General features: G+C 41.3%; 1 protein-coding gene across 1 annotated transcript; it reads left to right on the forward strand.

Annotated features, from left to right (window-relative positions):
• Positions 1-4785: 4785 nt before the first annotated feature.
• On the forward strand, positions 4786-26437 carry SDCBP (syndecan binding protein). The gene is made up of 9 exons (XM_061599415.1): positions 4786-4979; positions 14034-14099; positions 14862-14940; positions 16298-16407; positions 21536-21694; positions 23346-23521; positions 23761-23932; positions 25136-25227; positions 25758-26437. The coding sequence occupies exons 2-9, from the start codon at positions 14049-14051 to the stop codon at positions 25810-25812; spliced, it is 894 nt and encodes a 297-aa protein (XP_061455399.1). The 5' UTR covers positions 4786-4979; positions 14034-14048; the 3' UTR covers positions 25813-26437.
• Positions 26438-27383: the final 946 nt, after the last annotated feature.

Consider the following 27383-nt stretch of genomic DNA (forward strand, 5'->3'; position numbering starts at 1 on the left):
TTTGAAGCAGGTCATCAAGGCATTAGCAGCCTTGCCATTCCCCTTCAGTATGCAACTGGATGAAACTACAGACATCTCCCAATGTAGCAGCTCCTTGTTTTTGTTCGCTATGTGCATGCTGACGCCATCAAAGAAGAATTCTTATTTTGTGAGTCCCTTTTAGAAACTACAAAGGCCGTCGACATTTTGGAAATGGTAGAAAGTTTTTTTGCCAAACAAAACTTTGACTGGAAAGAAAAGCTGCATACACTTTGCACAGATGAAGCTCCTGCAGTGCTTGGTAATACATCTGGTTTTGCTACTTTAGTGAAAAAGGAAGCTCCTCACGTCGTCATCACTCATTGCTATTTACACAGACATCAGAGCTTGGAAGTAATTCGTTACAAGTAAGAAATTACTTGTAATTCATTACTTTTTTGAGGAACAAGTGGTAATTCCTTTACATTTTGATTGTAATAGAACTAGGAGTAATCTTATTACTTTTGTGGAGTAATTGTAATGTTTCCAGCATTACTTTGGGGCATTACTTGGGGGGAAAGCAGGGGAAGTCTTCTGCTCCTCTGATCTGTGGATGAAAATAATGTGCCTCAAACTCGGCTTCTGTGTAGGGTCACTCTTTCCTCATGCTCTGTGGATGGGTAGGAGGCGACGAGGGAGGAGGCGGAGAGTGAGACGGGGTGGAGTGGAGAAAACAATTGTTTTAAAAATGGATGGTAGTGGTGAAGAATGGAGGGGAAATTGAGCAGGAGGGCAAAAACATGGATAAAGGAGGAGGCAGCAGCAGCAGAATGGAGATAAAGAACTGTGGAGGTGAAATATGACGTGTGTGTGTGTGAGTGAGTGAGTGAGTGAGACAGAGAGAGAGAGAGAGAGAGAGAGAGGGAGAGAGAGAGAATACTGTGGTTGCACTTGACACCCAATGTGGCCTCCACCACCCTCTCTGGCTACTGTGCTGCATTTTAACTTCTTTGCATCTCAGGGGAAAATGTTTGCTTGGGTGAGTGTCCCTTAGTTGGTGGCAGGGCAGGGTCTAGGAGGTGGTTAAGTGAAAGAGATTATGCTGGCTGGCTGAGTGGGGGGGTTGCACTTGGTTTGACGTGCAAAGATATCAGTAGTGGCCTCTGCCTCCCTTCCCACCTCCCTTACCAGTGGAGAGACCACCATTGCTATCTTATGGATAAAAATAATTATTCTACTACCTCTGTGTTTGTTTATTTTTAATGTTGTTTTAGGCTACTTAGATGTGTAGCTTAAGATGCTTAAGATGTACTTAGATCATGAAAAACTATGGAATGCTTTAAAAGAAATGCCACAGCGACTTCCGGGAAGGGTGACTTAGCCTGTGCCTGCTTTTGAGACGGGCTCCTGCCTCAAAAGAAGCTTATTCAGATATATCAGTCAGTTTTTTCTTTTTTTTTTGACTGATTAAACTTCTCCCGGGTAGGGAGAAACGAAGAGATTAACCTCAAAGCCTATTTTTGTTGGGACGACCAGATCTCATTAATTTATGGGACGAGGTCCAGCCGACGAAGGTGGGACGGATTTTCAACAGCAAGCTCTATCTGTTAAAGCGAACGTTCATCTTATCTTCTAAGAGAGAACGCACTAACAGGCAAGCACCCTTCTTTCTATATTTTTCTTTTACTTGACTTAAATTGTTGCTGTTTAAAAGAGATTTGCCAGATTGATCGGTTTTTGACATCTCACTGGGGAGCCGTAACTTCTCTCTGCTACGCACTAATTAATAGCTTATCTCTGTTTTTGTTGCAAAAAGCTGTCCTGGATTTGCATTCTAAAGATATACACAGAAGAGGGATTTCTATTCCAGATTTTTATTTTGAAAAATATTATACTGTTTTGAGACTACTCTCTTTTTGGTCTATTTTATTTTGACGAATCTGTTTCTTGACGATTGCCATTAATTGTTTCGATCCTGGGAACTGCATTTTGTTTACTTAACTATTGGAGAGATAAGGCTGTCTGCTCTGTTTATACTGTGATGTCACCAAGTTTGGAGTATTAACCCAATTGTTGCTGAAATAAGAAGTGGTTTTCCTATATTTTTCTTTTAAAATGGCAATTAAGAAAGTGGCTGAGAATCTGGAAATAACTATGTTTCAGAAAATAATGGATGAGATTGAGATAACGAAAATTGAATTGAGTAAAATGAAGCAGGAGATTAAAGACATAAGGGTCCCTGTGAGAGAGGTGACCCTGGAAGGGGTCCCTGTGAGAGAGGAGACCCCGGAGATTGGAACAGGGGTCCCTGTGAGAGAGGAGACCCTGGAGACTGGAATAGGGGTCCCTGTGAGAGAGGAGATCCCGGAGATTGGAACAAACGTGGAACAGGAACAAGATTTGGAGTCTATGGACTTTAGAAATAAAATCTATTGTTTGGAACTCAATGTTATCTCTGAAGAAATTAATGAAGATTCTAGAGATAAAGTTATCAATGGCATGGATTATCTTCTGGACTGGAATGATGTGATGGAGCCCAATATAGAGAAAATCTATGGAATTAACTGCAGCCATGTGACAATGGAAAAACTTTTAAGAGATGACCCAGTGTATTTTGAAAAAAAGAACAGAGATATGATTTTACAGCAGTATTTCAGCAACCTATTCAGAATGGATGGCAAGAAAATATTTGGGATAGAGGTAATTCCCATCAGACTCTTACTATATGACTATGGCTTTGACAGCAAGATTATTATGGAATACTGATAATGGAAGATTGGATATTGAAATTACTGGACTTAACAAGACTACTGAAGATGGAAGATGGAAAATGGAACTAATAGAGATAATAGAACAATGGCTACTGAAATTACTGAACCTAACAGATTCTGATGTGATGGATTAATTGAAATGTTTATTTTGACTATGGTTATGACAATAAGATTATCATAATTAGTAATGAGATGGATTAATCGATATGCTTATCTGGAAAAAAAAATTGATAGATATATTTCTTAAAGAATTGAAACCTCTCTTTGACTTTTTGTGGAAAGAATAAAGTAATGTTTATGAGATTTGATGATTAAGTAAGATAACTACTGGAGGAAAGTGATTTTATAATATGACTTAAGAGACAGGATTGTTATATATTATAGACTTATAACTGATTTGATCTTTGACAAATGGGAAGTCAATATTTTACTCTTTATTTTTTATTTTTGTTTTTTTTTTCTTTTTTTCTTTTTGTTTAACTATTTTTGATTTTGTTTTTTGTCTTTGAATGTTTTATGATTTTGTTTTGTATGTTTTATGAAAATCTGAATAAAAATTATTGAAAAAAAAAAAATAAATAAAAGAAATGCCACAGCATCTAATCGTCCTGATGCGCAACCTATACTCTGGACAAGAGCCTACTGTAAGGACAGAATATGGAGAAACCAATTGGTTCCCAATCGGAAAGGGGTGTATTTTATCACCCTATTTGTTTAATCTATACGCAGAACATATCATACGGAAAGTGGGTTTGGACCAAGATAAAGGAGGTATGAAAATTGGAGGGAGAAATATCAATAATTTAAGATATGCAGACGATACCATACTACTAGCAGAAACCAGTAATGATTTGAAATGAATGCTGATGAAAGTTAAAGAGGAAAGCACAAAAGCAGGACTACAGCTGAACGTCAAAAAGACTAAAGCAATGACAACAGAAGATTTATGTCACTTTAAAGTTGACAATGAGGACATTAAACTTGTCAAGGATTATCAATACCTTGGCATAGTCATTAACCAAAATGGAGACAATAGTCAAGAAATCAGAAGGCAGCTATGGGAGAACTAGAAAAGGTCCTCAAATCCCAATCTCTATATATGGATGTGAAAGTTGGACAGTTAAAAAAGCAGATAAGAGAAAGATCAACTCATTTGAAATGTGGTGTTGGAGGAAGCTTTGTGCGTACCATGGACTGCGAAAAAGACCAATAATTGGGTGTTAGAACAAATTAAACCAGAACTGTCACTAGAAGCTAAAATGATGAAACTGAGGTTATCATACTTTGGACACATCATGAGTAGACATGATTCACTAGAAAAGACAATAATGAGGGGGAAAACAGCAGGGAGTAGAAACAGAGGAAGACCAAACAAGAGATGGACTGATTCCATAAAGGAAGCTACAGACCTGAACTTACAAGATCCGAACAGGGTGGTTAATGACAGATTCTATTGGAGGTCACTGATTCATAGCGTCGCCATAAGTCGTAATCGACTTGAAGGCACATAACAACAATAACAACAACAGGTTTCCTTTGTAATCCTATGTATTTTATTTTATGCATTTAAAAACATTATTCTGAGAAGGGGTCCATAGGCTTCACCAGACTGCCAAAGGGGTCCAAGGCACAAACAAGGTTAAGAACCCCTGCCTTACAGTAATAGATTTTGAGTTTCAGTGTTTCGAAATAAAATATAATACAGAAAGAAATTACAGTGTACCATTTGTAATTCAGTAATATGAGAGCATTGGTCAGGGGTCTGAGTACGTTTGCAAGGCACTGTATATGTTTTTATAATTAGGTTCTCCTAATTTTATAATTAGAATCTTCTCCTGAGCCACCATTCTGTATTTGTCTCTGCTCCCGAGCCCCTATTTTGCACCTGGATCTGGTTAACAAACCAAAAGAAAGTGAGTCCCAGATTTCAAGAAAGCGTCTCCCATGTGACTTTCGGGAAAGTCCCACTGAGTTGAAACGAACCGTTCAAACAACCCTTCTTAACATAGCAACCCACTTGACTCACACGAAACTACCCCCCCCACACCGCTTATTCCGGCGTCGCGAGTGTTCTGAAGGTGGCGCATGCGCGTAGGAGGCTCCTCTAACTGGATGTGTATAGTCGTCCTCCGCCTTCGCCCCTTCCATCACGTAGAGAAAGCGCTGGGACCTGAAGAAAGAGCCTCTGCCTCAGAGTCATTCTCGAGCTTAACGGTCCGGGAATTGAAGACGTCGCCCTTGTCTCGTTCGGTGAGCATCTCGTCTTTTAGGAGACGGTCTGGGAAAATAAGGGAAAGAGGGGCGGGCGGGCCGAAATGGGCTAGGCCGGGTTAGGCCCTCATTCCTTCTTTGGGGGCCCCGGGTGGAGTGAGGGGGCAATCCTCCTCCCTCAACAGAGAGGCGCGGAGGCCCAGGCCCGCCTGGCCACTACGCCCGTTCGGCTGGAATCTCCCTCAGGCGGTGGGTTGTGAAGCCTCTCAACAGCCGAGAGAAGCGCACTCTCCGTATGTGCAAGAATCGCGGTTTGGTGCGCCTGAAAGGGCTTTGGGGCTAAGCCGTAAGGCTACATCCTGGTTAGCGTGCGGCCGTTTCGCTCCTTCCTTAACTGGGGGTGGGAAACGTAGTCGGGAGGGAAGCTGAGCACCTTTTCTTGAGTCTCGCGAGCGAGCCAGGGAAGGGAGGGGAGTAACCTGGCTGGGCTCCCAGTCTTTTGATCGATTTGGGGGCGGCGGTGGTGGGGGCAGTAACTCGGTTTTCTGGCTTGCTTCTTCCAGCGTTGGGTGGCAAACAAGGCTGAAACGGGGAGGGAGAAAAGAGCTTGAGGGACTTTAGTATCTTCAGGAAAAATGGGAAAAGGAGCTACAGTGATTTGACTCTGGAGAGTGAGGTTGAGGTTGGTGGCTGAATGAGGTCTCGGATTAATTAGGTTTCCTTACGTGGAATGTTTACTTGAAAGGTGGAAGAAGGAAGTAGTTCTTTTTCTTGTGGGTGACGCAGTGTCTTTTCCTCTCCTGTGGCTATCGGCTTTAAATATCGGGATCTGACTAACTTTTACAGCGAACCAAGAGGGATCTAGCTAGTCTTGGCTTATTTTATATATACCTTATTTTTCTCTATGTGTGTGCGCACTCACAGATTAAAAAGCAGCAAAAACAACAAAAGGAGTCTTGAGACATTTAAATTTTTAACAAATTTGTTATGGCATAAATTTTTGAGAGCTATAGTCCACATCATTAGATACGTTGAATCTGATGAAGAAATAGTCTATAGTCCACCAAAGTTTTATGCCGTAAATTGTTTTTAAGGCCATTAAGTTGCTTTGATGCAGACTAACACAAGTACCCCCTCTGGAAAAATGATGCTGATTTGTTTTAGTCTTAAATTCTATCTATCTATCTATCTATCTATCTATCTATCTATCTATCTATCTATCTATCTATCTATCTATCTATCTATCTATCTATCTATCTATCTATATTATTATTATTATTATTATTATTATTAAATTTGTTAGTTACTTTTCTTCACAAAAGTGAACCAAATATAATCATATGCATGAGTATATGTCTCACTGTTTTAAAAGAGGCTAACTCCCTAGTATGAGTGTTCAGGATTGCAGCCTTAGAGGTTCCATGCTGTCAGTTCCAAATGTATACTTCGTGCTTTTTAGTGCTTTTGTTTGCCGCCTTGGGCTCCTGCTGGGAGGAAGGGGAGGATATAAATCAAATAATTAATAAACAAACAAACAGATGAAACAAGTACACACACAGTCTGTTTGAGTTAAACGACACTTCATATTTTGGGTGATTCATAGGGTCACCATAAGTCATAACTGACTTGAAGGCATATAACAACAACAAATTTTGGGTGACTTTTCTTGTCACAACAGATTTCCCCCCCCCCCCAGTATTAATGGTCAAAAAAACTAGTTACTTGTGTTTGTGTAGTCATTTAAAAATACAATAAATCTGTGTGACAAGTCAACATCTTAAGTCTTTTCCCTCTGGTGGTAATAAAGCCCATTTTAAGTTAATCATTTTGAAGAAAATATGATTTGTAACATTTAATAATTGGTCTGAAATCCTTCCTGCCCTGCTTTAAGATCAAATAGTTTTACCAGAAGTTTGGAAACTTTGACTCTGCCTCAGCGTTTGTTGTTGATATTATATGCCTTCAAGTCAACTACGACTTACAGTGACCCTATGAATCGGCGACATCCAAGAGCATCTGTTGTGAACCACCCTCTTCAGTCCTTGTAAGTTCAGGTCTGTGCCGTCCTTTATGGAATCAATCCATCTCCTGTTTGGCCTTCCTCTTTTTCTACTCCCTTCTGTTTTCCCTCATCATCACTGCCTTTTCTAGTGAATCATGTCTTCTTCTTATGTGCCCAAAGTATGATAACCTCAGTTTCATCATTTTAGCTTCTAGTGATAGTTGGTTTAATTTGTTCTAACACCCAATTATTTGTCTTTTTCGCAGTCCATGGTATGTGCAAACCTCTCATCCAACACCACATTTCAAATGATTTTTCTCAGGGCAGTGGAGTCAGTATGTCAAACCTTCGACTCCGATTTCTCTATTTTTCTACTGTCCGACTCCGACTCCTCTATTTTTCTACTGTCTGACTCTGACTCGTTCATAAATGGCAAATGTATATTATTTTTTCTACTGTCTGACTCCGACTCTGACTTCTTCATAAATGGCAAATGTATATTAATATTAATAAATTAATATTAAAATATTAATTTTATTTTGAAGTCGGAGTCAGTACATTTCTACCGACTCCGACTCTACCCAGAATTGCTTCCGACTACACGACTCTGACTCCACAGCCCTGATTTTTCTCCTACCTGCTTTTTTCACTGTCCAACTTTCACATCCATACATAGAGTTCGGGAATACCATAGTCTGAATGATCCTGACTTTGGTGTTCAGTGATACACCTTTTCCGATGGGGAACCAATCAGTTTCTCCATATTCTGTCCTTACAGTAGCCTCTTGTCCAGAGTATAGGTTGCGCATCAGGACAATCGGATGCTGTGGCACCCCCATTTCTTTTAAAGCATTCCATAGTTTTTCATGATCTGCACAGTCCAAGGCTTTGCTGTAATCTATAAAGCACAGGGTGATTTTCTTCTGAAATTCCTTGCTCCATTCCATAATCCAACATATGTTTGCGATATGATCTCTGGTGCCTCTTCCCGTTCTAAATCCAGCTTGGATGTCTGGCATTTCTCGCTCCATATATGGTAAGAGCCTTTGTTGTAGAATCTTGAGCATTACTTTCCTTGCATGAGATATTAAGGCAATAGTTCGATAATTACTGCATTCCCTGGGATCCGCTTTCTTTGTAATTGGGATATAATCTGAACACTTCCAATCTGTGGGCCGTTGTTTAGTATTCCATATTTCTTGACAAATTTTTGTCAAAATTTAGACAGATTCAGTCTCAGTAGCTTGTAGCAACTCTATTGGTATGCCATCTGTTCCTGGTGATTTGTTTCTTCCAAGTATTTTAAGTGCAGCTTTCACCTCACATTCTAAAATTTCTGGTTCTTCATCATATGGTTCCTCTGTGAATGAATCTGTCATCCTGGCTTCTCTTTTATAGATTTCTTCAGTGTATTGCTTCTATCTTCCTTTTATTTTATCTCGGTCAGTCAGTGTGTTCTCCTGTTGATTATTCAACATCCCTCCTCTTGGTTTAAATTTCCCTTTCACTTCTCTAATCTTTTGGAACAGGGCTCTTGTTCTTCCCTTTTTGTTGTTCTTCTGTTTCTATACAATAACTATTGTAATAGTTATCTTTGTTCCTATGTACTAGTCGCTTTATTGTTGCATTTAGGGTTCTGATGGTGTTTCTATCTCCTTTTGCTTTCCTTCTCTCTTGAACCATTTTAAGAGTTTCTTCAGTCAGCGTGGCCACTCTTAATCTTAAAATAATTCTTTGAAGGCCTTGTGAAAAGTGTCATCTTCATTATCATAATGTGGCTATTTGGAGAGGTCATGCGCTAATGGTATTTTAATCCAAAGCACATTAGTTATGTTTTGATACAGTTTGTATTCCAAACCTCTTTTGGGGTGAGTTTGTGTTTGCAGTTTGCTGCAAGTATATAGTGGACATCCCTGGTGAAAGTGGGATTGAGTTCTGGTAATACTGGATTTTAGAAACTGAAAATGGCAGATGGTGAGGAGGAACTGTGAAAAAAAAATCAGTGGAATTTAGACCTGCTGTTCAGACATTTTACTAGAAACTAAGAAGAACAGCAGATCGCCAGTGATCTCCACCACCCCCTTGTCTGGTCAGTCCCTTTGTATTATGTGATAAATATTCTGAAAACTTATTTTCACCTATTGTATTGTTTTGATTACATATATTCACAATATATATATATAGATAGATAGATAGATAGATAGATATAGATATAAGGAGCTCTTAAAAGTTAACTGCAAGAAATATAAGACTGGGGTCTAACTTCTGTTTTGGAACCAATGTTTCAAATTCTGGGAGAATCTAGGCAGATAATCCATACTTGTTAACAAGCGCTAATGAAATTAGTGTTGATCAATATAATGAAACCCTTTAAGATGGGGTGGAGAACCTTTTTCAGCCCATTGAAGCATTCCTTCCTGAACTACTTTCTGGGGGCTACATGCCAGTGGTGGATGATGCCTGGTGAAAAGGTGGGTGGAGCATAGGAACATAGAAAGCTGTTATATACCAAATCAGACCATTGATCCATGTAGCTCAGTACTGTCTGCACTGACTGGCAATGGCGATTCTGGAACCTTCTGCATGCAAGGCAGGCACTCTGGCATTGAGCTATGGCCCCTCCTGGAACAATGGATGTGCGCTTTGTAGAGTAGATTATGTTTCAGTCACATAAAAGATGGAGGTTTCTGTGTATGCACTTACACCTCTATCCCCCATCCAAGCAAGCAGTTAACATAGTCGGAGGACGCATACCAATCATACAAACACACTTGATCCTGCTCAAAAGCTGTCCTTGGTCTGAGTGTATGCCCTTGGGGAGGGACAATGGCCTTGGAAGAGTCCTGAGGAACAGAGATGCCCGGAAGGCCGCATTTTTCCCCATCAAAAGTGGTCCAAAGAATGTGAATGGGTCCACCCCCAAATGCACTTTCTAGGGCTTCATTGGAAGCTGAAACTGTCCTCCTTTCCTTGACAAGTAGTACTATGGAGAGAACTGAAATATTGGCATGTTCTTAAGGACTATTATCTCCTTAAATTTCTTGCTATTGTGTGCACCTGTGTTTGTGGAACCCAGGGCTCTAGCCGGTGGCTAAGCATCTCCTAGGTTACATACAAATCCTGAAATATTTTAAGTCCTTGGCTTTCAGTGGGAATTTAATTGTGTTTCGTTCCCAACATCAAATCCTAATAAGGTTAAGTGGGTATGTGGTGAACAAGCAAGGTTCTTTTGAGTAGCTATATTCCTGTTTCAAATTCTTCTCTAGTTAATATATAAACTTGCGGTTGGATATGTTCTGCTTTTTCTTACCACTTCTATACCCCAGCACAAGTGAGAGAAATCACCACCTCTTATCCAAGCCACCTGCACATGCTAGATTAATTGGAATAGGGGAAGGTTTTGTTGCGTGCATGGATAAACAGTCAGTAAGCCAAGCCAATATTTGTGGACTGCTGATCAGATGAATCTTTTAGGGGATGCTGAAAGTCTCTGCTCCAGTCCTACAGAGAAGCTGGATGGGATTTTTTTCCAATAAGCTATTTGAGAACTTGTTATCCAGAAAGGAATAGAAGAGAAGGGTTTTGAATTATTAGTTCAGCTATATTATACGCTCACTCTGATTCCCAGTGCAAGCAGATGAAAAGGTAGGGAGTGAAAATCTGAAAAATTAACCTAGCAAAAATGTGGACTGGTCTGTAGTTCAGAGTAGTGAGGATTCCAAGATGCAAGAAAATATTCCTCTCTAATTGGGTGAGTGGGAAGAGATACTATAAAACAGTTCCAGAGAATGAATTTCAGTCTCCCTAGTACTATTTCTCTACTGATGCTATATCTATACGACTTGCATAGCAGGAGCATCAGCTGTAAGAGTTCTGCAAGATTTGTGCATACAAATATGGGCAAGCACCCCAAAAATCTGATTTCTCCTTGCTACCCAGTGTCTGCAGGTTGCATCGGATATTATTATGGAAAGTTTGTAACTTTTAGGGACAAGTTTTCAGGTGATACAGATATTCAGATAGGATAGCTTTCCAGCTACCACTTTTAAAAATCTTATTAAGCTAAACATCTGGGGCTTAATGCAGTTCAAGTGCATACATAGTGCACGCATGTGAAGGACTACCACTGGATGCAATAGAGCCTTCTTTTCTCCATGCCTCCATCAATGTGAACACATAAGTGTGCATAGAGGCAACATAAGACAGCTTTATCTGGGGCGGCTCAGGACTTCATGGCCTCCATGACAACCATGGGGCTGTCTCAGGTTGTTACTGGCCCAACGCATGTGTCGGGACATACTCTTGATTTGATCTTCGCCACTGGGCATGGAGATGGTGATCTGGTGGTTGGGGTTTTTTCATCTACCCCATTGTCATGGACAGATCACCGCTTGCTGAAGTTTAGGCTCACAGCGACCCTTTCCGTCTGCAAGGGTGGGGGACCTACTAAATTGGTCCGCCCCCGGAGACTAATGGATCCTGAGGGTTTCCAAAGGGCTCTGGGGGATTTTCCGACTGAGAAGACTGGCGCTCCTGTCGAAGCCCTGGTTGAATTGTGGAATACGGAGATGACCCGGGCGGTTGACACGATCGCTCCCATGCGCCTCCTCCAATGTAGAGCTCATACAGCTCCATGGTATACCTCGGAGCTGAGAGTGATGAAGCAAGAGAGGAGGAGGCTTGAGTGCAGATGGAGGCGAACTCCCGACGAATGCAATTATGCCTTGGTGAGTGCCTGTTCTAAGCGGTACATAGTAGCGGCGAGGGCAGCAAAAAAGAGATATTTTGCTGCCACAATTAAGGCATCTCTCTCCCGCCCAGCGGAGCTCTTTAAAATTGTACGAGGGCTTTTACATTCTGGCCCTCGGGATACTATAGATTCATCTGTAGCCCGCTGTGATGAGTTCGCGAGGCACTTCCAGGATAAGATCGCATGCATTCGCCGGGACTTAGACTCCAATATTATGGCAGTGGGATCTAATGAAGCATCCAGAACGCGGTCTTGTCCTTATTTATTGGATGAGTTTCAGTCTGTGCAGCTTGAGGATGTTGACAAGATCTTTGGACTGGTGCGGGCGACCACATCTGTGCTGGACCCTTGCCCCTCTTGGCTGGTGAAAGCTGGCAGGACCGGAACCGCCGGCTGGGCCAAGGAGATAATAAACGCCTCTTTGAGAGAGGGAGTGGTCCCTGACTGCCTAAAAGAGGCGGTAGTGAAACCGCTCCTGAAGAAACCCTCTTTGGACCCAGATAACCTGAACAACTATAGACCTGTGGCGAATGTTCCGTTCTTGGGCAAGGTGCTGGAACGGGTGGTGGCCGGCCAGCTCCAGGGGCTCTTGGATGACACTGATTATCTTGATCCATTTCAATCCGGTTTTAGGCCCGGTTTTGGCACTGAAACAGCCTTGGTCGCCCTGTATGATGACCTTTGTCGGGAGAGGGACAGGGGGAGTGTGACTCTGTTGATTCTCCTTAATCTCTCAGCTGCTTTTGATACCATCGACCATGGTATCCTTCTGGGAAGACTCACGGAGTTGGGGGTACTGCTTGGCAGTGGCTCCGCTCCTACTTGGTGGGTCGTCACCAGAAGGTAGTGCTTGGGGAACATTGCTCGATACCCTGGACTCTCCATTGTGGAGTCCCGCAGGGATCGGTACTGTCCCCCATGCTTTTTAACATCTACATGAAGCCGCTGGGTGCGGTCATCAGGAGTTTTGGGGTGCGTTGTCATCAGTACGCTGATGACACGCAGCTCTATTTCTCCTTTTCATTTTCTTCAGGTGAGGCTGTTAATGTGCTAAACCGTTGCCTGGCCACGATAATGGACTGGATGGGAGCTAACAGACTGAAACTCAATCCAGACAAGACTGAGACGCTGTTGGTGAGTGCCTTCTCTGCCCAGATGGTGGATGTTCATCCTGTTCTTGATGGGGTTACACTCCCCTTGAAGGAACAGGTTCGTAGCTTGGGAGTTCTTTTCGATCCTTCCTTGTCTCTTAAGGCCCAGGTGGCCTCGGTGGCACGGAATGCTTTTTACCATCTTCGATTGGTAGCCCAGCTACGTCCCTATCTGGACAGTGACGACCTCGCCTCAGTTGTTCACGCTCTGGTAACTTCTAGATTGGACTACTGCAATGCGCTCTACGTTGGGCTGCCCTTGAAGACTGTTTGGAAACTACAGCTAGTCCAGAATGCAGCGGCCAGATTGCTGATGCGGACCAGAAGGTCCACTCATATAACACCTGTTCTGGCCCATCTGCACTGGCTTCCTATTTGTTTCCGGGCTAGATTCAAAGTGCTGGTTTTGACCTATAAAGCCGTACACGGCATGGGACCGCAATACCTGGTGGAACGCCTCTCCCAATATGAACCTACCCGTACACTGCGCTCAACAGAGTGCCATCCCATCGAGAAGCTCGGAGGGTGGTGACTAGAACTGGGGCCTTTTCAGTGGTGGCCCCCGAACTGTGGAACAGTCTGCCTGATGAGGTGCGCCTGGCGCCAACGCTACTATCTTTTCGGCGCCAGGTGAAAACCTTTTTATACTCCCAGGCATTTTAAAGTGTATTTTAACAGTATTTCACTATTATCTTGTATTCTGGATGTTGTTTGGTTCTTTTATTGTTTGTTTGTTTTTGGTTCTTGATTTATTGTATTTATTGTATTTATTGTATTTATACGCTGTGCTTGTTTTATCTTTTATGTACACCGCCCAGAGAGCCTTCGGGCTTAGGGCGGTATATAAATTAAATTAAATAATAAATAAATAAGGGGGCACTGCAAAGAATGGGGAAACTGTGCTTTTCCCTATCCTGATCTAGCCTGTCTTCTGTGTGCCATGCAAGTTACTTGTGCTGTGGACCATAGGTAACTGCAGTCATATGGATGCTTAATTGGTAGTAAGCCCAGTGGGATACAGTTGAACTTATTTTGAGTAAACATGCTTAGGAGTATGCTATAACTTGAGAAATTAAAAGGTCTAGTTCTAAACTGAACTGTGCTAGCCAGCTCTGTGGGGCACTGTTCTCATGCCCCCAAAAGGCATACTTATTTGCTCATTTTAATACTATTTTATATTTTTCTTCCAGTAAAATTCTGTGAAAATGTCACTGTATCCTTCTCTCGAAGATCTGAAGGTGGACAAAGTAATTCAGGTATGTCACAGTATGTTTTATGGGGAAAATACATTTTTGTTGAAAGTAAAGACAATACTAGTTGAGAATTCCATTTCTGAAACAAGCCTCTTATGGTCTAGAATCTACAGAAAGAGAAATATATTATTGTATAAACTCTACCTTTAATTATGTGTGTAACTTAAATTTTGCTGTTGCAATAATTATACTAAGTGCAGGGTTCTTGACAGCTTGGGCTTTTCCAGGGCTACGTGTATGCGTGCAGGAACTTTTGAGTTAATACTTATAATCTTCTCTCCCACTGCCGAAACTCCATGTCACAAATTGCTTTTGAAATTCACTTTGTTTGAACAGTAACTTTGGGCAAAATCCAACTCTGTCTCATTATATCAAAATTTGAAAAGATTAATGTTACCGCAATTGCCAACAAAAAGATGGAGCATGTCTTCATTAACCCCCCCCTTTTTTTAAGCAACACCACCTTGTTAGGGGTAGGGGGATTGTTTGGAGGGAGGATGGTTACTTTAAAATTGATAATTTCATAATGAATGACTTACCTGTAATTTCAGAAACTTGAGATGTATAAGTCAGAAAGATTGACATTCACTTTTGTTGTTTGATTGTTTTCATATGTACTTTATTCAGAAAATGAATAAAATATATTTTTTAAAAATGTAACATAAGGCATCATTCAGAATTTTTGTCTATGCAACCCACATGCCTCTTGTATTATGGAATTACTTCATACTTCAACTTCAAAGTGTGTTTTTTCTTCATGTGCAGGCCCAGACATCTTTTGCTTCAAATCCAGCCAATCTAGCAATTTTATCTGAAGCCTCAGCACCCATCTTTCAAGGTGGAAGTAAGTTACTATAGTGTGAAGAAAATGGTGGTGGAAGCTAAATAGGCACAATTTAGCTTCAAAATAAACAGACAAGACATGTAAAGGCTAGAGGTTCAGTCAAAAGACACAAAACACATTCAAGCAAAACTAATTAGAAAAGTGTTTGACACCATGGATAAATTTCAGTGCCTGAATGTTCTGAGCAATTGCGGTCATATGCATAATTCCTGTTTATTTACTGCAATCTTGCCTTTTTATTTAAACATCCCAATTTATACCTGTTTCACAAAGACCCATGTATTAGGCTGGTTGGGATAATTGTTAAATGGTGTTCTAGTTACAATATTTCAGAAATAAAAGGCCTGTGTAGGTGTTAAGATGTTTTTCAAAATGACACGATCAGTGTAGTCTCATTTTCAATTTCATTATTTTTCTTTACAATATATTATAGTAGGACATTTGTTGCATAAAAATGTGAGAATGGTTCTTTTTACTTTGAGAATTGTAGGAAAGAGCTATATAAATATACTTACTGTAACGTGAATTAAAAAGTTGAATGCTTATAGGGATGGATGGATGTGTAAATCTAGTTCAAGTTACTTCTGCATGTGTTCACAAGGATGTCAGTTTCATCCTGTTTCCGCATGAAATGTGTGATTATTTTCAAAATCTGGACAATATTATTTTAAAAACTATTTATGAGTTAAACAACAACAACACAGGTAATAGCTTCTCCAAGTGGCTAGAAAGCTTAGTGGGTGGTGCTGCTGCACATGTTGGAAAATGGGGTCCAGATATTCTGGGAAACAAAGGGAAGTGATGAGGCAGCAGTCATATTTCCCCCCAATATGTTTTAGCACTCAGGGACTGTGCAGCCCTATTTTCAACATATGTGGCAGCAGCTGTGCTTTTTGACTACTTGGAGCAGCTATTGCCTTAAAAAAAAAAAAGGCAGACCTTGGACTGCCTTGTAAAATTCATGGGGTGTTGATTCCAAAGGACTTCTTTCTGATTCACACATTAGTATGTGAGGTGCAAATCAGATAAATTCACTTTGGAATACAGACCTAACAAACTCTTCAAGTATTCCTGCAACTTTCTAATATGAACCAGGTTTCTGTACTGTAGAGAGCAAATTGGTATAAAAAGAGTTGCTGGTCAGGGATCTGAATAGATTTCAGATAAGTAAATGCAGTGGCTCTTAGTTGGTCACAACTTTCAACGTGTTCTAAGGAAGAAATGGGATTGCTCCAGCATGAGATTTTCTCTTGATTTCACAGGAGGAAAGACAGAAATCTTCTCAACAAGTCCTAAATACTATTATTATTATTATTATTTGTAGTAGTTTTTCACTATTTTTATTTTCCATCTATAGACTGGTATCCCAAACTGTATCCCGAACTTTCCCAGTATATGGGTCTAAGCCTGAATGAAGAAGAGATACAGAGAAACTTGGCAGTGGTTCCTGCTATAAATTCTCAGGGGGTAAGTATCAATCCAGTTGGCAGAATTTAATTATTTTTCTTTAGTTTTAAGAGCTGTTCTTGGCAAGATGTGTACTTTGTATTTTTTCTTTCAGCATTTCCTTATTTAGGATATTAAAAAAGGAAGAGTAGAAATAATAGGGGTTGTGTCAGCTCTTGTGTACCCTGAATAATGATGAGAATTGAGGTGATTCGGGTCGTGATCTTTTGTTCCTGAATCTGATTGTGCCATTAATGAGACATGTCTGGGAGTCTCCAGTCTTTAAAGTAAGCCTGTTAAAACAGTTTTTATGGAAGGTACACAGACCTTCCTTTTTTCTGAGAAACTAAAACAAGCTGATGGAAGAGGGATTATTATTATTTACATTTATATCCCGCCCTTCCTTCCAGTAGGAGCCCAGGCCGGCAAACAAAAACACTAAAACACCCTAAAACATCATAAAAATAGACAGAATATATGAAAACAAAGCATCCTTAAAAATGTATTAAAACAAAACATCTTTAAAAATATCTTTTTAAAAAGCTTTAAAACATCTTTAAAAGCAATTCCAACAAAGATGCAGACTGGGATTAGGTCTCTACTTAAAAGGTTTGTTGAAAGTGGAAAGTCTTCAGTAGGTGCCAAAAAAATAAAAGAGATGGTGCATGTCTAATATTTAAAAGGAAGGAATTTGAAAGGGTAGGTGCCACTAACACTAAATGCCGGCTTGCTGTGTTGTGCAGAATGGACCTCCTGATGAGATGGTATCTGCAGGTGACAGGAGGCCCTCACCTGCAGAGCATAGTGATTGACTGGGTATATAAAGGGTAAGACTATATTTTAGGTATCTTGGTCCAGGCTGAGTAGGGCTTTGTACACCAAAACCAGAACGTTGAACTTAGCCTGGTAGCTAATGGGCAGCTAGTGCAATTCTTTCAGCAGTGGGGTGACGTGTTGGTGATACCCTGCCTCAGTGAGCAGACATGCCGCTGCATTTTACACAAGCTGCAGCTTCTGGACCAACCTCAATGGCAGCCCCACATAGAGCACATTATAGTAATCCAACCTGAAGGCTACAGTGGTCAGGCTATCCCGGTCCAGAAAAACAGCTGCAGCTGTCTTAACAGCTGAAGCTGGTAAAAGGCGCTCCTAGCCACTGAGGTCACCTGGGCCTCTAATGACAAAGAGGGATCCAGGAGCACCCCTGGATTACAGACCTGCTCTTTCAGAGGGAGTACAACCCCATCCAAAGCAGGCAACTGACCAGTTATCCGAACTTGGGAACCACCAACCCACAGCACCTCCATCTTGCTAGGATTCAGACTTAGTTTATTAGCCCTCATCTAGCCCACCATCGAGTCCAGACACCATTCCAGGGTTTGCACGGCCTCTCCCAATTCAGATGTTACAGAGAAATAGAGCTGGGTATCGTCAGCGTACTGCTGATACCTTGCCCCAAATCGCCTGATGACCGCTCCTAAGGCTTCATATAGATGTTAAACAGTACGGGGGACAAGATGGTACCCTGCAGCACCCGACCAACTGCTTTTTAAAAAAATGTTTTTAAAGTTGTTTTGTTTTGGTGTATTTTAAGGTCTGTTTTTATGATGTTTTGATGTGTATTTAGCACTTTTGTTTGCTGCCCTGGGCTCCTGCTGGGGGGAAGGGCGGGATATAAATCAAATAATAAATAAATAAACTGCCAGGGGGCCGAAAGGCAATCACCCAATGCTATTCTCTGAAAACGACCCTGGAGGTAGGATTGGAACCACTGTAAAACAATGCGTCTGATATCCATCTCGCCAAATCAGCTCAGAAGGATATCATGGTCAATAGTATCAAAAGCCACCAAGACATCAAGTAAGAATTACAGAGTTGCACTCCCTGTCCTTCTCTCAATAAAGGTCATCCATCAGGGCAACCAAGGCCGATTTAGTTCCAGAACCAGGCCTGGACCCAGACTGGAATGGGGCAAGATAATCTGTTTCATCCAAGAGTAGTTGAAATTGCTTCACCACAGCCTTCTCTATCATTTTCCCTAAAAAGGGGGTATTTGCAAACAGGTGGTAGTTATCACAAACCAATGGATCCAGTGTGGGCTTTTTCAGGAGCAGTCAGAATGCCACCTCTTTCAGGACGATTGGAACCACTCCCTCCCGCAACGCCATGACTACACCCTGGATCCACTCAGTCAACCTCCCTCAGCAAGCTTTAATAAGCCAAGAAAGGCCAGGGTGGAGAAGACATGTTGCTGGCTGCATCGTCGCAATCACCTTGTCCACATCATTAGTCTGCATCAACTGAAACCAATCCCAAGAAGTTGCAGCAGGTGTTATACTGGACATCTCACTGGGGCCTACAGTAGATGTGGATGGGGCATGAAGATTGCTATGGAGGCGAGCAATGCTATCCTCAAAGTACCTTGCAAACAATTCAGTGGGCCTTGGAAGGGTCTAAGACTCCATTTCCTGGAGTTGATGTCAAGAGACTCCTGACAATATGGAAAAGTGCTACTGGACGGCTACTTGGGATGCGATGGTGGCAGAGAAGTGGGCATGGTTATGATATTTTACTTGTGCTGTGAGGCTGATCGGGCACGTCTTTTGCCACTTGCATTCTAGCGGTTGTCCAGCCTGTTTCATTGCCCTTAGTTCACTGGTGTACCAAGGTGTAAACTGGGCTCCACAATGATGGAGAGGGCGCTCAGAAGCATCTGTGTCAAGCGCCCGATGTGCCTCGTTGTTCCAAAGTGTGAGAAGGGCTTCAACGGTCACCTGCTCTATCTACTGGGAACTCCCCCAGGGCATTCAGGAATCCAGTGGATTCCATTAGTCTCTGGAGGTGGACCATCTTAACCTTCATCCCTACAGGGGAGGATCAGAGCCGTAAGCCTAAACTTCACCAGGAAGTGGTCTGACCATGGCAATGGGGTAACGTCCACCCCCCCAATCTCCAGACCACCCCTTTTCCATCTGGAGCAAAAACCAAATCGAGGATGTACCCTGCCCTATGTGTCGGGCCAGTGACAACTTGAGACAGATCTATGGTTGTCATGGAGACCATGAAGTTCCAAGGTGGAATGCTAGCAGCAGCCTCAGCATGGACATTAAAATTACCCAGGACTACCATTCTGGGCTCCTCCAATACCACAGCTGAGATGGCCTCCGCCTGCTCAGTTAGAGAAGCTGCTGGCTGGCAGGGTGGATGGTACACCAGCTGCAACCCATTTCCTGTCTCCTTTGCCCAACGCCAGGTGCAGGCCCTCACAGTCAGCTCCAAGACAGAGTGGTTTCCTGGTGACAGAGATGGAAGTTCTGTGGATCACAGCAACCCCTTCCCCCCCCCCGTCCCTGCAGCCTGTGTTGGTGTTGCACCAAGTATCCAGGTGGACAAAGCTGGGTCAGATTAACTCCTTCCAGCTCACCTACCCAGGTCCCAGTAATGCACACCAAATCGGCACCCTCATCTGTGATCAAATCGTGGATGAGTGTGATATTATTGTATACCTGTCTGGCATTAAACAGCAGCACACACAGGCCAGTTGAAGTAAACAGAGTTGTTCTTCATGTGAACCATCGTACTCTGAGTTCTGGCTGAGAACAGGTAAGTGGTGAAGTCAGACTTAGGGTAGCCTCCTTCTTTCCCAGTTGTTTTCCCGAACAAACAATTAAAAATAATAGCCCCCCCTTTTTTTGGTTAAGAGTACTTGACAGGTGGGGAGAGAAAAAAATTGCAGCTTTTGCAGTTTTTTTATATAATTAGGTAAAATTACCTAGCACAATAATCCTTGAACTGATTTGTTTGAACTTTGGCAGGTCTCTTTCCCAGGGGCACTTCCATTTAAAACTAAGCAAGGGAATATGATTTCTTGTTTCCTACCCCACATACTGTAAAGTCTGCCCTTGTGGGAGAACTACTGCACTTATCTTTCTAAAAATAGGCAAATTTCATCCTCCCGAAAAGGGTGCGAATGTGTTTGCAATTTGCATCTGATTCTGGCAGAAAATAAAGTTGAGACTTGAAAAAAAATAGTTTAATGTTCCCTGCATGAAAACTCCTAGATATGCATGAAATTTGGCAGGATCTGGAGGGGCTCATATGACTGCAGAGTTCATCCACTTACGTGAAAGGAGAAAAAGGTTGAGCTATGTTTTAGATTGTCCCTTATAATCAGTGGGGCAGAACAGAGCTTCCGATTTAACAGATGAGATTCAGATCCGAATTACTAATCAAATTAAAATGATAGAGCAGATCTGAAACTGACTGGGCTGCTTCCAAAATGTATAGATGCAGAGCAGATGTTGTGTGTCACTGTACAACCTCTACGAAATACACCTCTATGTAGCTATGTAGCTTCACCTACAAATTGCTCTATTAAAGCAATGGATATATATGCCTTGATTGAAACTACTCTGGTACTATGTCTAGAGATGGATGCATCATCCGAGGTTCATTCTGTCGTGGTTCTGTGTGACATTGAAATGAAGTTTATCCCATCCTAGTTCTGTGCAGTTGTTTAAAAAAGAAAAAATCCACTTAGAAAAACATAATGGAATGGTCTTGGGCAAAGTATGTGTGTTAGTAGTACTTACAAGATAGTCTGAGAGCTGCCTCTAATTAATAAGGTTCTTCAGGCTCCTAGACAAGTGGCTAGCTAGTGTGCAGGACTTCTTCCACTGCACATATTGAAAAGAACATAGCTATCTACTGGGAGTAATGGGAGATCCATTTTTTCCCCGTGAGAGCGATGGCTTGTCATCTAGTTCTGTCCTTCCCAGGGAGCATTGCTGTATTCTTCAAGAACCCTGCACACTAGCTAGCTGCTCACCTAGGTTGCTGGAAATACCTTTTTAAAATAAAAACAAGATACTAAGTGGCAGCCACAGACTTGTCTTGTACTGCAGTCTGGAAGAGTTAAAGCGATGTGCAATTGAGAAGTATGCCCCATATCCAATCTGCACATTTATCTAGGCTGTGTGGCATCAGGTGAGTTTGCTAGCCCAGCTCACTGGATTCCACTTTCATCCAGAGAAAACTGTTGTTCAGAAATCATTTGAATGGGTCTGTCCCATTTAAATCAAAGGCCTGTACATGAGGCTTGATCCTGCCAATTTTTAAAGCCTACTTACATATGTCTTCTAATTCTCAGCTTGTTGCAAGCCCTTCTGCAGTGAATTACATGGTGGCTCCAGTAACTGGAAATGATGTTGGAGTTCGCCGAGCAGAAATTAAACAAGGGATTCGTGAAATAATCTTGTGTAAAGATCAGGATGGAAAAATTGGACTTCGTCTTAAATCAGTGGACAATGTATGTATGATAAATATGTGTGTGTCTAGAGCTTAAAATGGTCAAGATGCCATAGAATTGCAGATGCAGATGTGTGCTTTTGTGGCTCAATTTTGTGTTTCACAAAATGTTCTGTTTATTTTTATTTTGTCATTTATAAACTGCTAATCATATAAAATATTGTGTACAAGAAAAAATTAATAAAACAAAGCACTGTTTCCTATAAAAACCTCAAAACACAAAATGCAATCTATGCAAGTATTCATCTGTTGGGATAATCCTGTAGGAAAAAAGAAGTTTTAAGAATCCAGCAAAATATATAGAGCAGAGGTTCCCAAGCTGTGGTCTGCAAGCTTCATTTAGGTGATCTGTAAAAATACAATTCAGAATCATATGGCATTACAATTACTAAAACAGGGAGAAAAATCAGTAAATCCAGCAAGACTCTTTGTAATTTTCAAATGGTCCATGAGGAAAAAACAAGTTTGGGAACCCCTGGTATAGAGTATTGGAGTCTGTCTAATCTCTGGAAATGTCTTCCATAGGGCTGGTCTATTACACTAGACCTGTCCACTATAGAAGGAATCTCTGGTGCATAGGTTACAGTAGGGAGGGCCTTCACAACTGGCTGCAGAAATCTGGCAGGGGCATAGGGCACAAAGTGATCCCTCAGATCCCTTGGGCCCTTTTAATATAATATACTATTAACAGAGCGTTATGATTATATATCACCTAGCATGTTTATTTAAACATGGAATGCTTTAACTTTTCGGTACAATAGAACCTCACTGTAACATGTCTCAATGTACTGTGGAATCGGATAAACCGTGGGTCTAACCATGGCCCTGAGTAAAATACTGCATACCCTTTTTTCGTCCTTGTGCTCCTTGTCCTTGCTGAGTCCCCTGGGTGTTTCTTAATTTTTCTCTCTCTCAGTGTTTCTTTTAAATATCTTATTTACTGACATCCCTCTCCTACCTGCCCTTTTCCTTCCTGACTTTTTTCCCCCTAAGGGATGCCTATCTCTCGAGCCTTCATCAAGTTCTTACATTACTGTCTGTGGAGTTTTATATATTCTTTAACTTGTTTTCCCTCTCTGCTTCTTCCTTCCTGCTCAGTTCTTCAGGATTATTATTATTATTTGCCTCTCTAGGAGGCAGTACTCCAGTTCTTGCTGACTTTAACCCTTGCAGTGCACATTTCATTATATCATGGAAGCCCTATACCACAGGTGCATTTTTTGTCCCCCGACCCCCACATTATAGTGAGGTTCTACTGTACTGGAAAGGAGATGGGAAGCAACTTTTAAAAATGATTGTACTTTATCTATGAGGAGTTGAAATATGCGGTTAGCATTCTTAAATGCAGTTCTTTCAAGGAAAATAAAATAGACTACACTGGAGTCTCTACTAATAGCAAGGGCTAATACTGCCTGAACACATTGTTTATTGATTAATTATATTCCTAGAATAAAATTAGATATGTGTGAATGTTTAAACGAAATTTTTTTAACTCTCTCAAAACATATAGTAGCTGTATGCAAATGCCCATGTGGTGCACATGTTGTGTTCTTCACTGCATTTTTCTTGAATGTTTTTTCTCTATCTAAATGCATTGGATAGATACCACATGTTTAGCTTATCTTCATATGTAGATGTGTCTTTGTATTTAGGGTATATTTGTCCAGTTGGTTCAGGCAAACTCTCCATCATCACTGGCTGGCCTACGGTTTGGGGACCAGGTTCTGCAAATCAGTGGCGAAAACTGTGCAGGATGGAGCTCTGATAAAGCACACAAAATTCTGAAGCAGGCACCTGGAGAGAGAATTTCAATGATCATCCGTGACAGGTAAAGCGTCCAGAAATAATATGAATCTGCTTTATGATTTCTTTGGGGTTGTAAAGAAAAGTTGATAAAGGAGTGTCTATAAGTTCAGTGTGCTTTGTTTCTATTTTCTTCAAACCTCAGCCTCCTAATGTGCCTAGCAAGGTGTGGGACTAATACATTTGGATATTGTTTTACTGTTTGGTAACGTCTAAAATATTTACTGAATATAATACAATGAGCTGTAAACATTTTTCTTACAGACCTTTTGAGCGAACTATTACTATGCACAAGGACAGTACTGGACATGTTGGCTTTATATTTAAAAATGGAAAGATAACCTCAATAGTAAAAGACAGTTCTGCTGCTAGAAATGGACTTCTGACAGAACACAACATTTGTGAAATTAATGGTCAAAATGTAATTGGCCTGAAGGTGAGTAATGTGTTTTGTCAGTTCAGCAGTGCTAATGTTTTCTGGTTATATTCTACTAAACTGCCAGAAGGCATATGCAAAAGCATGTCCAAATAAATTTCCCTTAGTTCATAGAAAACAAAGATTTCAGGCCCTGAAATCCTATGGTCCCTGGGAGTGCACCTCACGGGCCATAGGAAGTATCTGAGTTTCTTCTCTGTAGCTAGAGACAAAGAAGCAATGCTGGATGGCCCCTTGGTAGCCCTTCCCATACCAGCATCAAGAGCTCTGGTATCAGTAGGGCTGAAATGGGGCAGAATGGGGAAAGTTCTGGATCTATAGTCTTCCAAGCCCCCTGCCACACCTTCATATCAGGGGAAACACTACACCAGGCTTATAACTGGCATAAATAATTTCTCTACCATTTGGGAGAGAAATTGTTAAAAGGGAGAAAAACTGGGAAAGGATGAAGGAGCACAAGAGTAGTTCTGTTCTGCTGGCAACAGAATTGCAAGGAGTTGAATGAAGTAGTTCAGCTGCCTTTGGTTCTCTTACTCACTCACTTCTCCCCACCCCCACCCCTTAGAATTGCAGTGTGAGTTACTATCAAGGGATGACTTGGCAGGTTACTTATCAGTGCTTTTTCTGTTTTTAATCTGATTAGTGTGGCCAGTGGTCAGGAACCCTGTGAGCCTTTTACATGTTGCTATGTTTAGATTTCACAGCACAATTTGGATGCGAGAGATGAAGGAAATTTATTATGCCAGACGACTAGATTTAGGACAATATTTATTGAATTCTAGAGACGCATATGCTTTCCAGCTTTTAACACAAACATCTTTGTGGTAGAAGCAAAGCAGGTTTCTGCCTTTTATACAATGTCTCTTCAGCCACCTTCCATGCTCTCTCTCTTCTGGGAAGATTTTTATGAGAGGGGCTGTTGAAATGAGCCTCTGCCTCAGGGCAGCTGATGATGGGCTCCAATTTGGCCCAGCCCACATGGCTAATGTCAGGGATGGTCGGAATTGTCATCTAGTGACAGTGGGAGGATCACAGGTTCCCTAATCCTGCTCCTGTATTATGTGTAAAGCATTTATATCCCACCTCAGTAGCGCTCAAGATAGCTAACAACAATTAATTTCAATAATGAAGCTCAGTCCACAACCACTGCTGTAGATACTATGGTTCACAACTCAATTCATGACTTTCTATCTTCCTTAATAGGATGCCCAAATTGCAGACATTTTGGTAACAGCTGGAAATGTAGTGACCATCACTATCATGCCGTCTGAGATTTTTGAACACATAATAAAGAGGTATGTGAGAAATACCAACAATCTTTTGAAAGAATATGAAACAGACTGAGCGTACTTTGACTGTTTCATTTCCAGTGTAAATACCAACAAATATAATGTATTAAACTTTAATCTAACAACTTTATGCAATATTAAAATAGAAATGTGCTTAACAAAATTTGCAGAAAACTTGAATCTGGAAGTCTAACTATTAAAATAGTTTAGCAAGAAATTTCAAAACAAATAGGCATATTTCAGTAAAACAGAAATGCCTAATGCTGCTATTGATTTTAGTAAGATTTAAACTTTGGCTGGACTGTAGCCATGTTTAATTAAGGCACTTTCTAAGAGTGACATACTCTGTTTTTTATTGGCAGTACATGGATAAGCTGCTGCAAGCTTTATCAGTAAGCCTGCCTTCAGCATTGGTAGTCTAAAAATGTCGTCTTGTGCATTGTAATGGATGACTTTGTTTTGCTCTCCTTTCTTTGGTACTCTTACAGCTTTGGATTAATTTGCTTCTTACACATTAAGAATTTCTTTATTTTCAGGATGGCTTCAAGCATTATGAAAAGTCTGATGGATCACACTATCCCTGAAGTCTAAAAATCTGTTTTGGATGAATCTGTAATGAGAACTCCGCTATATATGGGCTATTTACTCTGCAACATTTATGTTCTGCACATGAGCCTTCCTTTAAGCCAAAAGGAGATATGCTGCATTGAATATTTACAATGTTATGGCTGAGAATGTTACAATCCAACATATTATTACCTTGCTCACACTATGAATTTTGTAGCCTTGTACTTGTTTGACAAAAACCTGTATAAATGCTTTTTCACAGGGTTATACTGTGTAGTTCAGCACTTTCTATAAGCCATTGGAATGAAGAAAACTGATGTTGTGTGGGGGGTTTTTTGGTATCTGTGATCTAAGCACATTGCTGCCCTTCGTACTTTTTCAGACAAAATAGTTTTTCTACTACCTTCTGTTAGTAAACATATTTACAATTATGACTGTAGTGCTAGTTAACTGCTGATACCAGTAATCTTGTTCACAAAACGCATGCCAGTTAAACTGAGCATAGCTAGTATTTATCATTCCATAGACATTTTAAATAGTACAGCTGAGCATTTAGGTTTCTTGTCTTACTCTCTTTTCCAGTCATTCTAATGTGTTTAATTATGTTGCCTTAGTCATTTTAATCAGAAATAAAGCTTCAAAAACAGTTTTTCATTTTCTAATGGTATATATTGCACTTATGAATGCCCCCAAAATTTCCTTCACTGCTAACATAATGGAGTAGTGCAAAAGGCATGGTTGGCTGGAGTAAGTGTATTGCCTTTCAGGTTTAGATATGGGCCCTGAGCTAGGAAACCATGAGGCCAAGTAACATACCTAACTTCAGTAAGGTCATCCCTTCTTTTGTTTGGGGAGAGGGAATCACTAAGACCAAGTTACCATAGTTCCATGACTTGTACATTAAAATTAGCTTATAAGGTGTGTTTTGGAGAGTGAGCGTGTCATGACTTCATCTTGTTACTTTTTCTGTAGCTGGCCCCCTCCAATCTGCCACCCACTCACTCACACACACACACCAGGGAGGAGGAGAGGGGGCTCCTAGCCAAACCATACAGCAGAGGCTTCTGCAGAGGAGGAAAAGGAAGGGGAGGTACAACACCACAGAGCAAGAGACAGGCTGCTAGCAGAAGCAGGTGAAAAATCTTCTAAATTGGGGGGGGTCAGAATTAAGCAGATACTTGCCCACCCCAGCCTGTCTGTTGCCATGTAGTGTGGCTCTTCCTCTTGTTCCTTCCTGGGCTAGCACGCCTGGGGAGGATATTGCTGCAGTGCCACTGTATGGATGTGCCGGGGAGGCCTCCTGCCTCCTCCATGGTAGTGTGTGTGTGGGGCAGATCTGTAGTGGCACAGTGTGTGTGTATATTTGAGGGAAGTGGTGTGAAAGGACTCTGTACCTGGGAGAACAAAGGCAAGGATGGAGGAGGAGAGGAGGAGTTTACACGGGGAGGGTGGACGGCAGTTGTGACTCCAGGAATGACTATTTTGACTTCAAATCACCCAGCCTAGGAAAAAATTGGATGTTGTGGTTGTTTCTTAGTTTTTTTGTCCCCTGCCAGAGGTGATGGATCAGTTCAGGTTTCAGAAGAGGAGGAGTG

This window comes from Rhineura floridana, chromosome 1 (genome assembly GCF_030035675.1).
Source record: "Rhineura floridana isolate rRhiFlo1 chromosome 1, rRhiFlo1.hap2, whole genome shotgun sequence".
Classification (NCBI taxonomy): domain Eukaryota; kingdom Metazoa; phylum Chordata; class Lepidosauria; order Squamata; family Rhineuridae; genus Rhineura; species Rhineura floridana.

What these genes read in the sequence shown, in the direction of transcription:
- SDCBP (XM_061599415.1), top strand. Translation starts at nt 14,049, where the DNA reads ATGTCACTGTATCCTTCTCTCGAAGATCTGAAGGTGGACAAAGTAATT. An exon ending in CTGCTATAAATTCTCAGGGG is followed by an intron (nt 16,408 to 21,535) that starts GTAAGTATCAAT and finishes TCTAATTCTCAG; the next exon opens with CTTGTTGCAAGCCCTTCTGC. An exon ending in TCAATGATCATCCGTGACAG is followed by an intron (nt 23,522 to 23,760) that starts GTAAAGCGTCCA and finishes TTTTTCTTACAG; the next exon opens with ACCTTTTGAGCGAACTATTA.